At 46.8% G+C, this 12,606-nt stretch overlaps 1 protein-coding gene across 3 annotated transcripts in view; it reads right to left on the bottom strand.

Moving 5' to 3' along the window:
- chd6 (chromodomain helicase DNA binding protein 6) overlaps positions 1-12,606 on the bottom strand; it is a 338,615-nt gene that overhangs the window by 93,622 nt on the left and 232,387 nt on the right. For all 3 annotated transcript variants that reach the window (XM_072515378.1, XM_072515377.1, XM_072515379.1), the window contains 3 exons: positions 11,266-11,400; positions 10,292-10,413; positions 139-382 (listed from right to left, as the gene is read on the bottom strand). In XM_072515378.1, the coding sequence (XP_072371479.1) occupies positions 139-382; positions 10,292-10,413; positions 11,266-11,400 (501 nt within the window). The remainder of the gene's footprint in view (positions 1-138; positions 383-10,291; positions 10,414-11,265; positions 11,401-12,606) is intronic.

The raw sequence follows: 12,606 nt of genomic DNA, 5'->3' as shown, positions 1-12,606 counted from the left end.
TCAGTAGATTCTGTGTGTTTTTGTTTCTGATATCCAATATTTTTATTTTATTTTTTACAAGCAGCATCAGGATGTCCTAATTAGAAAATACTTTATTAATAATGTGTGGACACCCAATTATAAGACTGAAAACCTCACCTCAGAATCCTTGTAGTGCATTTCGTACTGGTGAATCATCTGCCGGCTGATCTGACTGCCGTGATACACAATAACGTTTATCTCCGTCCACATTCGAAACTCTCGCTCCCAGTTGGCTATCGTGGACAGAGGTGCAATAATGAGGAAAGGGCCCCGGATTCCCATCAGGTAGATTTCATACAAAAATGTAATTGATTGGATTGTTTTCCCCAGACCCATTTCATCAGCCAGAATGCAATTTTTTCTGAAAAATATAAAAGTTTGGATAACCTATTTTGAGCAGGAAGAGAAAACAAGTGTAGATCTTTGGAAGCTAGCTACACGCACGCACGCATGCAAGCTAGCTACATGCACGCTAGCTACACGCACGCAAGCTAGCTACACGCACGCAAGCTAGCTACACGCACGCAAGCTACACGCACGCTAGCTACACGCACGCAAGCTACACGCACGCAAGCTACACGCACGCAAGCTACACGCACGCTAGCTACATGCACGCTAGCTACACGCACGCAAGCTAGCTACACGCACGCAAGCTACACGCACGCAAGCTACACGCACGCTAGCTACATGCACGCTAGCTACACGCACGCAAGCTAGCTACACGCACGCAAGCTAGCTACATGCACGCAAGCTAGCTACATGCACGCTAGCTACATGCACGCAAGCTAGCTACACGCACGCAAGCTAGCTACACGCACGCAAGCTACACGCACGCTAGCTACACGCACGCAAGCTACATGCACGCTAGCTACACGCACGCTAGCCGCACGCACGCAAGCTAGCTACACGCACGCAAGCTCGCTATACGCACGCACGAGTGAGGATTGTCAGCGGATCGGGAGGCACGGTAGTGCGCAGGGCAGAAAAAATGATGATTTGTCTGAAACTCAACCTCATCTTTCCTTTCCCCTTCTTTCCAAACTAATTTTCTTTTATCCACTACTACCGTAGGCTGCCCAAACTGGGCCCTGGTATCTCAACCATGTACTTTATATCAAACGGAGACAGATAGTGTTAGGCTAGGCGACTGTGAGCATGCTGGGCTGGGGAGCTCCACCATAGTCGAGTTGATCCCTTAATATTTCAGGAGTAGAAACTGAATGATTCTCATCTTCACTAATTGAGAAGAGACACTACAGCCCAGCTATTAGAAGACTGTCCTTTAAACATGAATTGCTTCAGAAAATTCATTAACCATGTTTTAAAAACACACTGGTCAAAGCAGTGTCACATCACACAGAGTCACCGTCCATTGCAAACCAACAGAGGGAGCAACAAGGCAAGAAGCATCAACAGGTCACCGTGCATATTTCTCATTCTACATCTATGAAATGGATCAAGTATTCCAAAGACTGCTGGCAGATTTCAACGGTGTCTCACTTCCAATTCCACGTAGCAAACTCAACCATGAAAAAAACACATCCTTATGGTCAAGGGAAGGATTGTGGCTATGGCTGTGGTCCAAGTCGTGGGTTCAAGCTAGTTCCACTCTCCCTGTCTTTCCCCACAGCCTTGCAAGTTTATCGTTAAGTGTTTATGCAATTCCCTTTTGAAAGGCACAATTCTGTCAGCTGTTACCATATTCGCAGGCAATGCTTCCATATCCCAATCACTCACCAGCAGGCAAATATCTTCTCATGTCACCTTTGTTTTCTTTCACCAATCACTTTAAAGTTGCAGAATAAGTGCCCAGCTTATATAGTTTGTATATACTCTGGCAAGAACCTTCATGGTTTTAAAATCCTCTATAAAATCTCTCAATCTTCTCTTCCCTGAGGAGAGAAGCGATTCTCACAATTTAAATTCTGATGAAGGGTCCACACCTGAAATATTAATTCTTCACTGCTCTCCACAGGAGGTTTTCCAGCATCTGCTGATTTATTTCCTCATGTGGTGGAATATAATGTCTTGGTGAAAAGGTACAAAACAAAATTCAACCATCGGTATTAGTCATCGGTCCATCTGTGCTTTTCTCTCTTCCTTTGCTTGATCTTTGTCTCTGTTCATCAACTACGCAAAATGAAAGAGCTGAAATGCACAGCCTGTCATGGGATGGAAGAGTGACTGTTGACTCTCTGCATCAGTCTAGGCTGCATTGCTCACATTTCCTCTCTTGCAGGATGTTGGCTAGGATTGTGGCAGTGGACGAGATGTTGCTTTCAGCCGTCCAATGTTGGAAGATTGGTCTGAGCTCACGTTTAGCTTGGTCACCTCTGCAGGGCTGTTTAGCACAGGGCTAAATCGTTGGCTTTGAAAGCAGACCAAGGCAGGCCAGCAGCACGGTTCAATTCCCGTACCAGCCTCCCCGAACAGGCGCCGGAATGTGGCGACTAGGGGCTTTTCACAGTAACTTCATTTGAGGCCTACTTGTGACAATAAGCCATTTTCATTTCAGGAAGGGAAACTTTGTGACCAAATATTGGCAGCTTTTTAAAATTTGTTAATGGGATGTGAGCCTTTCTGGCAGGGAGCAGCATTTATCGCCCATCCCTAGTTGCCCTCGAGAAGGTGGTGGTGAGCTGCCTTCTTGAACCGCTGCAGTACTGGAGGTGTAGGTACACCCACTGTGCTGTTAAAAAGGAAGTTTCAGGATTTTGCCCCAGTGACAGTGAAGGAACGGCCGATATATTTCCCAGTCGGGGTGGCGAGTGACTTGGAGGGGAACCTCCAGGTGTGGGGTTCCCAGGTATCTGCTGCTCTTCTCCTTCTAGATGGTAGTGGTCGTGGGTTTGGACAGTGCTGTCTAAGGAGCCTTGGTGACCTGTGCATCTTGTAGATGGGACACAGGGCAGCTACTGTTCGTCGGTGGTGGAGGGTTTGAACCTTTGTGGAAGGAGGAGCAATGAAGTGGATTGTTTTGTTCTGGATGGTGTCAAGCTTCTCGAGTGTTGTTAGAGTTGCACTCATCCAGGCAAGTGGAGAGTATTCCAATACACTCCTGACTTGCGCCTTGTAGATTGTGGACAGGCTTTTGGGGGGGGTGGGGTCGGGAAGGGAGTTACTCGCTGCAGTATTCCTAGCCTTTGACCTGCCCTGGTAGCCACAGTATTAATATGGCTAGTCCAGTTCAGTTTCTGATCAATGGTAACCTCCAGGATGTTGATTGTGGGGATTCAGCGATGGTAATGCCATTGAATGTCAACGGATGATGGTTAGATCCTCTCTGGTAGGAGATGGTCATTGCCTGGCACTTGTGTGGCGCGAATGTAACTTGCCACTTGTCAGCCCAAGCCTGGATATTGTCCAGGTCTTGCTGCATTTGGACATGGACTGCTTCAATATCTGAGGAGTCACGAATGGTGCTGAACATTGTGCAGTCATCTGCGAGCATCCCACTTCTGATCTTTATCACTTCATGAAGGAAGGAAGGTCATTGATGAAGCAGCTGAGGATGGTTGGGCCTAGGACACTACCCTGAGGAACTCCTGCAGTGACGTCCTGGAGCTGAGATGATTGACCTCCAACCACCACAACCATCTTCCGTTGTGCCGGGTATGACTCCAACCAGCGGAGAATTTCCCCCGATTCCCATTGACCCCAGTATAGCTCGGGCTCTTTGATGCCATACTTGGTCAAATACTGCCTTGATGTCGAGGGCAGTCATTCTCACCTCCCCTCTGGCATTCAGCTCTTTTGTCCATGTTTGAACCAAGGCTACAATGAGGTCAGGAGCTGAGTGACCCTGGCAGAACCAAAACTGAGCGTCAGTGAGCAGGATATTGCTGAGTAAGTGCCGCTTGACAGCACTGTTATTTATTTATTTATTTTTTTAAACGCATTTTATTCAAACTTGCATCAAAGTAGGTTACAGCAAATAAACACCCCGGGAAACATTCTTCCCAACAATCAACTATACAGTTTGTACAGATTTTTCTCCCTTTTCACACCCCCACAGCTCCTCAAACACGGTCACAAACATCCCCCACCTTTTCTCAAACTCCCCTGCTGAGCCCCTTAACTCATACTTTATCTTCTCGAACCGCAGGAAGTCATACAGGTCACCCAACCAAGCTGCTACCCCCGGTGGCGATGCCGACCGCCACTCCAGCAAAATTTGTCGCCATGCAGAGAGGCGAAGGCCAAGACATCGGCCTTCCTCCTCCCCATGAGCTCTGGCTTCTCTGAAACCCCAAATATCGCCACCAAAGGGTCCGGGCCCATCTCCTCCTCCACTATCCTGGCTAAGACCGCCAACACTTCCGCCCAGAATCTTCCCAATTTTTCACAACCCCAAAACATGTGCGTGTGATTCGCTAGCCCCCTCCCACACCTCTCATACTCATCTGCTACCCCCTGAAAGAACCCACTCATTCTCGCCGAGTCATATGCACCCTGTGCATCACCTTAAACTATCAGGCTCATCCTTGCACAAGAGGTCGTCCCGTTTACTCTTCGCAGTGCCTCATTCCATACTCCCCAATTGATCTCCATTCCCAACTCCACTTCCCATTTCTCCTTGATCTTCACCACCTGCCCGCCTCCCTGCTCCCCCAGCCACTTATATATATCCCTAATTCTTCCCTCCCCTTCCACATCCGGAAGCAGCAGTCGCTCCAGCAGGGTGTATCCCGGTACTCTAGGGAACCCCTTCCAGGCTTTTCATGCAAAGTCCCTAACCTGTAGATACCTGAACTCACTCCCCCTCGGCAGCTCTACCCTCTCCTTTATTCCTCCAGACTGGCGAACTCCCTCACCTTGACCAGCCCCACTTCCCTCCACCTCCTGTATACACTATCCATCCCCCCCGGCTCAAACCCATGATTCTCGCACAGCGGTGTTAGCACCGACATCCCTTCCACCCTAAATGCCTCCTCAGCTGATTCCATATCTTCACCATGGACTGCACCACTGGGCTCCCTGAATACCTACTCGGAGCCATTGGCAATGCTGCCGTCATCATAGCCCTCAAACTAGACCCCTTACAAGATTCCTCCTCCATCCTAACCCACTCTACCCCTTCTCTTTCCCACCGCCGCACCTTGTCCACATTCGCCGCCCAATGAACCCCCCCCCCTGCTGCCTCTGCCTCTGTAGCAGGGTCCTCCCCACCCTTGGCACCTTCCCCGCCCATACAAAGTCAGAGATGATTGTGTCCACTTTCCGAAAAAAGGCCTTATGGTATAAAGATCGGGAGAGCCTGAAAGATAAACAAGAACCTCGGCAGAATATTTATTTTCACCACTTGGACCCTCCCGGCCAACGTTAAGTGCAGTGTATTCCACCTCTTAAGATTCTACCTGGCCTCCTCCACCAGCTTCGTTAAGTTCCACTTATGGAGCCCCGTCCATTCCCTCGCTACCTGAATCCCCAAAGTACCTAAACCTATCCCTCGCTACCATAAATGGCATCCCCCCTAAATTAGCCCGCTGTGCCAGCTCATTCACCGGGAATACCTCGCTTTTCCCTACATTCGGCATGTATGTCCCTGTCAGGCAGGGAAGAGATGGTCGAGTGAGGGAACCATGGTTGACAAGAGAGGTTGAATGTCTTGTTAAGAGGAAAAAGGAGACTTATGTAAGGCTGAAGAAACAAGGTTCAGACAGGGCGCTGGAGGGATACAAGATAGCCAGGAGGGAACTGAAGAAAGGGATTAGGAGAGCTAAGAGAGGGCATGAACAATCTTTGGCGGGTAGGATCAAGGAAAACCCCAAGGCCTTTTACACATGTGAGAAATATGAGAATGACTAGAGCGAGGGTAGGTCCGATCAAGGACAGTAGTGGGAGATTGTGTATTGAGTCTGAAGAGATAGGAGAGGTCTTGAACGAGTACTTTTCTTCTGTATTTACAAATGAGAGGGGCCATATTGTTGGAGAGGACAGTGTGAAACGGACTGGTAAGCTCAAGGAAATACTTGTTAGGAAGGAATGTGTGTTGGGCATTTTGAAAAACATGAGGATAGACAAGTCCCCTGGGCCTGACGGGATATATATCCAAGGATTCTATGGGAAGCAAGAGATGAAATTGCAGAGCCGTTGGCAATGATCTTTTCGTCCTCACTGTCAACAGGGGTGGTACCAGGGGATTGGAGAGTGGCGAATATCGTGCCCCTGTTCAAAAAAGGGACTAGGGATAACGCTGGGAATTACAGGCCAGTTAGTCTTACTTCAGTGGTAGGCAAAGTAATGGAAAGAGTACTGAAGGATAGGATTTCCGAGCATCTGGAAAGACACTGCTTGATTAGGGATAGTCAGCACGGATTTGTGAGGGGTAGGTCTTGCCTTACAAGTCTTATTGAATTCTTTGAGGAGGTGACCAAGCATGTGGATGAAGGTAAAGCAGTGGATGTAGTGTACATGGATTTTAGTAAGGCATTTAATAAGGTTCCCCATGGTAGGCTTATGCAGAAAGTAAGGAGGTATGGGATAGTGGGAAATTTGGCCAGTTGGATAACGAACTGGCTAACCGATAGAAGTCAGAGAGTGGTGGTGGATGGCAAATATTCAGCCTGGATCCCAGTTACCAGTGGCGTACCATTGGGATCAGTTCTGGGTCCTCTGCTGTTTGTGATTTTCATTAATGACTTGGATGAGGGAGTTGAAGGGTGGGTCAGTAAATTTGCAGACGATACGAAGATTGGTGGAGTTGTGGATAGTGAGGAGGGCTGTTGTCGGCTGCAAAGAGACATAGATAGGATGCAGAGCTGGGCTGAGAAGTGGCAGATGGAGTTTAACCCTGAAAAGTGAGGTTGACAATTTTGGAAGGACAAATATGAATGTGGAATACAAGGGTAACGGTAGAGTTCTTGGCAATGTGGAGGAGCAGAGAGATCTTGGGGTCTATGGTCATACATCTTTGAAAGTTGCCACTCAAGTGGATAGAGCTGTGAAGAAGGCCTATGGTGTGCTAGCGTTCATTAACAGAGGGATTGAATTTAAGAGCCGTGAGGTGATGATGCAGCTGTACAAAACTTTGGTAAGGCCACATTTGGAGTACTGTGTACAGTTCTGGTCGCCTCATTTTAGGAAGGATGTGGAAGCTTTGGAAAAGGTGCAAAGGAGATTTACCAGGACGTTGCCTGAAATGGAGAGTAGGTCTTACGAGGAAAGGTTGAGGGTGCTAGGCCTTTTCACATTAGAACGAGAAGGATGAGGGGCGACTTGATAGAGGTTTATAAGATGATCAGGGGAATAGATAGAGTAGACAGTCAGAGACTTTTTCCCCAGGTGGAACAAAGCATTACAAGGGGACATAAATTTAAGGTGAATGGTGGAAGATATAGGGGGGATGTCAGAGGTAGATTCTTTACCCAGAGAGTAGTGGGGGCATGGAACGCACTGCCTGTGGAAGTAGTTGAGTCGGAAACATCAGGGACCTTCAAGCAGCTATTGGATAGGTACATGGAATCCGGTAGAATGATATAGTGTAGATTAATTTGTTCTTAAGGGCAGCACGGTAGCATTGTGGATAGCACAATTGCTTCACAGCTCCAGGGTCCCAGATTCGATTCCGGCTTGGGTCACTGTCTGTGCGGAGTCTGCACATCCTCCCCGTGTGCGTGGGTTTCCTCCAGCTGCTCCGGTTTCCCCCCACAGTCCAAAGATGTGCAGGTTGGGTGGATTGGCCATGATAAATTGCCCTTAGTGTCCAAAATTGCCCTTAGTGTTGGATGGAGGTGTTGACCGTAGGGTGCTCTCTCCAAGAGCCGGTGCAGACGCAATGGGCCGAATGGCCTCCTTCTGCACTGTAAATTCAATGATAATCTATGATTAATCTAGGACAAGGGTTCGGCACAACATCGTGGGCCGAAGGGCCTGTTCTGTGCTGTATTTTTCTATGTTCTATGTACTCCGAGAACCCTCCAAACCACCCCAACAGGCCCATAATCCTTCCCATACTCTCCAACGGATCCGAAATATGCAGCAAGAGGTCATCGGCATAGAGCGACACCCGATGCTCCCTCTGTCCCCTCATTATCCCCTGCCACTCTGCCGACCCCCCGAGAGCCATCGCCAATGGCTCTATGGCCAGCGCAAACAGCAGCGGCGACAGCGGGCACCCCTGCCTCGTACCCCTGTGTAAGTCAAAGCTTTGTGAGCTCATATCATTCGTCCTCACCCTCGCACTTGGTGCCACATACAGCAACCGCACCCATGCCACAAATGTTTGATAGCACTGTTGATGACTCCTTCCATCACTTTGCTGATGATGGAGACTAGACTGATAGGGCGGTAATTGGCTGGGTTGCATTTGTTCTGTTTCTTGTGTACAGGACACACCTGGGAAATTTTCCTCATTGCCGGGTAGATGCCAGTGTTGCAGCTCCACCCACAGTATTGTTAGGAAGGAAATTCCAGGATTTTGACCCAGCGACACAGAAGGAATGGTGACATAGTTCCAAATGGGCTTGGAGAACCTCCAGCTGGTGAGTCCCCATGCTTCTACTGCCTCCTTCGAGCTATCCGTCTGGAACCAGCACCTTACTAAAGATTTGTGCGGGTTCCCAACCTTGATCGATCAACGTGTCCAGATAATCAAACAACTCCCCAGAGAAATCCAACAGCTGAAAATGCATTGAATTATGTCTTTAATTTCCTATATTTTGCATCCATTTTATTTGTGCAAATACACATTTCCCACCTTTGTCATGTCCTCCATTATTATTGATATTTGAGTAACACCATTGCAGCTCTTAAGAAATAAGGTTAAAAAATCGTTGTGTGTGTTATTGGGGACGCCAATGGGTTCTAGCTGAGAGAGGTCACGGGTTTGGAAGGTGCTGTTGCTGCAGTGCATCTTGTTGATGGTACACACGGCTGCCAGCGTGTGTCAGTGGCAGAGGGAGTGAATTGTTTAAGGTGCTGGATTGCTGCCAATCAAGCAGGCTGCTTTGTCATGGATGGTGTTGAGCTTCTTAACGGAAGTCTCTTGTCGGAGCCACATGTACCTAGGCAAGTGGAGAGTATTAAATCACACTCCTGTAGATGGGGGACAGACATTAGGAGTCAGGAGGCGAGTTACTCACTGAAAAATTCTCAACCGCTGACCTTCTCTTGTAGCCATAGTATACGATTGGTATAGTTAAGTTTCTGGTCAATAGTAACCCCCAAGATTAGGTTGGTAGGGGATTCAGCAAAGAAAATGTTGCTGAACGTCATGGGGAGATAGTCGGATTCGCTTTTGTTGGAGATGGTTATTTGCCTTGTGTGGCAATAATGTTGCTGCCAATCTCCAAGACTGCCTGCTTCTACTTCCGGAACATTGCTGATTTCTGCCCCTGCTGAAACTCTCATTCATGCCTTTAATACCTCCAGTATTGACTATTCGAATACTCTTCTGGCCTGTCTCCCATCTTCACCCTCCTTAAATATCTGCTCTTCCAAAACTCTGCTGCTTGTATCACATTCACATCAGGTTTCTTACACCCGTGTTCGCTGACCTCTACTGGTTCCTGAGCAACAACAGCGCAGCTTTCAAATGCTTGTAATCTCACCCTCCTTATCGCTACAATCATCTGAAATTCTTTAATTTAGAAAGAAATTTAAATGGGTGAAGTTTTGACTGAAACAAACATCGGTGGGGTGAGTCGTATGCGCAAACATCAACCTTCACAAAGAGAGAGAGAGACAGAGAGAGAGAGAGACAGGGAGAGAGAGAGAGACAGAGAGAGAGAGACAGAGAGAGAGAGACAGAGAGAGAGAGAGAGAGAGACAGCGAGACAGCCAGAGAGAAACAGAGAGACAGAGAGAGAGAGACAGAGACAGAGAGAGAGAGAGAGAGAGAGACAGAGAGAGCGAGAGAGAGAGAGAGAGACAGAGAGAGAGAGAGAGACAGCGAGACAGCCAGAGAGAAACAGAGAGACAGAGAGAGAGAGACAGAGACAGAGAGAGAGCGAGAGAGAGAGAGAGAGACAGAGAGAGAGACAGAGAGAGAGAGAGAGAGACACAGAGAGAGAGAGAGAGAGACACAGAGAGAGAGAGAGAGAGAGAGAGAGACAGAGAGAGAGAGAGAGAGAGAGACAGAGAGAGAGAGAGAGAGAGAGAGAGAGAGAGAGAGAGAGAGAGAGAGAGAGAGAGAGAGAGAGAGAGATAGAAAGAGAGACAGAGAGAGCGATAGACAGAGTCAGAAAGACAGAGAGAGACCAACCGCAGGCAAGAGGGTGTGCAGAAAACTTCAGAAAATGTGAAGAAATGTTAGAGGTTAGGCACTCACCTGTTGTACCAGTTGAAGAGCAGCCAATTCATTCCCTCCAGCTGGTATTCCCTGAGTTTATTGTCTGCCCTGTATGGTCGTGACAGCTCCAGTTTTTTCCAAGTTTCAGCAGGAGGACGCTCCTGTTTCAAGCAAAGGAAGTACATGAGAGAGGCAGAAAGCACAGAAGCATCACGCACATATCTCCTCGCCATACACAGGGCTGGCTTCCTGTCAAGTGTTTTCAGGCATGCAATGTAGCAACTGTTCTCCCAGTGAATTTGTTAGCAATACTGTGTGAAAGCAGAATTCTAATTTCTGGCTCTTGCAGCCACACATGCACCAAAAGCAATACAGGTACCATTAGGTGACAGAAAGACCGAGGACCAACTCGTTCACCTTCATACCATCTTCTTATTTACATGATACATTGACAATGGAATTGTTAACTAATCATAGCAATCAATCTCTATCAATTAGTCTACAGGAGACCATGACATGGGGCAAGGATAGCCCTCAAAGATAAAGAGCTTTGGGAACCATATATCCAAAGTCATCATTCCAGCCCTATTATTGGTTCTTAGATTAGACTAATTAGCTTTTGCTAGTCGAAGAACATCACAGAGAGAACATCACAGAGAGAACATCACAGAGAAGTGCATTCATTATTCACCTGTTTTTGTTCTGCAGTTCGCAAAACTACCTTATAAACACAGCCATGGAACACACAATACCAGCAAGTTACCTCCAGCCAATGAAATTATCATCCCTGGAATGCTAGTAAGTTGCTGCTGTACAACGATGACAAATTCATTGTCACAGCTAGCCCCTTCACTGGCAAGTATTACAATTGGTTGTTCTTTTCACTGATCCCATGGAACACATTCTATGCAGAAGGAGTTGGTCACCCTGTGGGCCACTCAGTATAGCTGACCTGGGATTTAGATTGTTAACAAATGACATTAGACACGTATAAACAAACTCAATCTCATTACCAAGTTTGTGACTTCAGGCATGATCTGCAAACCCTCGTATTCCTGTATCTTGGCCGGATCAATGTCCTCCACCAACTCCCAAGTGCTTTCTTCATAGGGTAGAGAGCACCACTTCACCAGATAATGAGTCACAGGCTTGGGAAACAGAAAGTATCAAATATCAAACATTGGTCTACTCTCCGTTATTCTACTCAATCACTGCTGGTGAGTAGCTCCGCTTCATTTACCCATCTTTTCACCATATCCTCCCAACCTTTACTCAACAAAAACCTGTTGGGCTCAGTGCTTCTGATTTGGCTGTCTAACAGCTATGCTCTAATTTTAAAATAGTGTCTCCTTGATCTGGACTCCACCACCAGAGGAAATAGTTTATCTCTAGCTATACCTCATCAACTCTCCTTATCTGTATCTAATGTGTGTGTGTGATAGTGCGTGTGAAACATCATATTTTACATCTCTGGGCAAGTGTTCAAGATAATAAATAACAATGTTTATCTTTAAATTCACAAAAGCTTGCTGCTGGGAATTGGGACAAATCCCTTCAAAGTGAAGTGTTTCGCCATTTCTAATCAATTTAGAACCAAGTCAGCTTCTGAACCGCTGCCTGCCAGAACAGGAAGCCCTTTTTATTCTTTTCTACATGAAAGAGAAATACATCAGGGACTCCGCTTCCAACACACTATACTGGCAAGTTTTTATATAGCACTTCTTAACTAAAATGTCCTTTTACAAAAGCATAAACTTTAGACATAAATATCCCAGCAAGAAAACACACTAGTTTAACACATTAAAACATTTTGATCACAGACAACAATACATGAATTCTGTCCATGGCACATAATTTCCTCACTTTCGAAGTATTAAAAAATGTTAAAATATAACGGGCGGAGAGCAGGATTGAGCTGGTAAAACAGCAGCTACCTGCATTATAGAGTACCTTCACTGTAGAAGAACAGTCCCAGGTGTTTCACAGAGGAGTAATGATTGCTAAATCAAAGGTGACTTCAGAAAAGAGTGGCCAAAACCTTTGACGAAGAGAAGGGCTTTAAGGAGGATCTTAAAGGAGGAGAGGTGGATGGGTTAGGAAGGGACTAGAGAAATCACCATGAACCACAGTCCTTAAAACATGCTCTTTTTGATATATATTAATACCGGTCGTAGGTAAACAGGACACAAGTTCAAAGTCTGCATGTGATACAAAATAATGCAGAGGACAGAACACTCCATGAGGACATTAGAATGAGCAAAATACTGTGGATGCTGGAATCTGAAAGAACAGAGGACTCTGGAAGAAACTCAGCAGGTCTGCCAGCTATCTATCAGGAAAGAAAACAGAGTTAA

Source organism: Scyliorhinus torazame, chromosome 8 (assembly GCF_047496885.1).
Source record: "Scyliorhinus torazame isolate Kashiwa2021f chromosome 8, sScyTor2.1, whole genome shotgun sequence".
Classification (NCBI taxonomy): domain Eukaryota; kingdom Metazoa; phylum Chordata; class Chondrichthyes; order Carcharhiniformes; family Scyliorhinidae; genus Scyliorhinus; species Scyliorhinus torazame.
The sequence above is the reverse complement of the archived record's forward strand: the minus strand, read 5'-3'. Positions and strand labels throughout refer to the sequence as shown.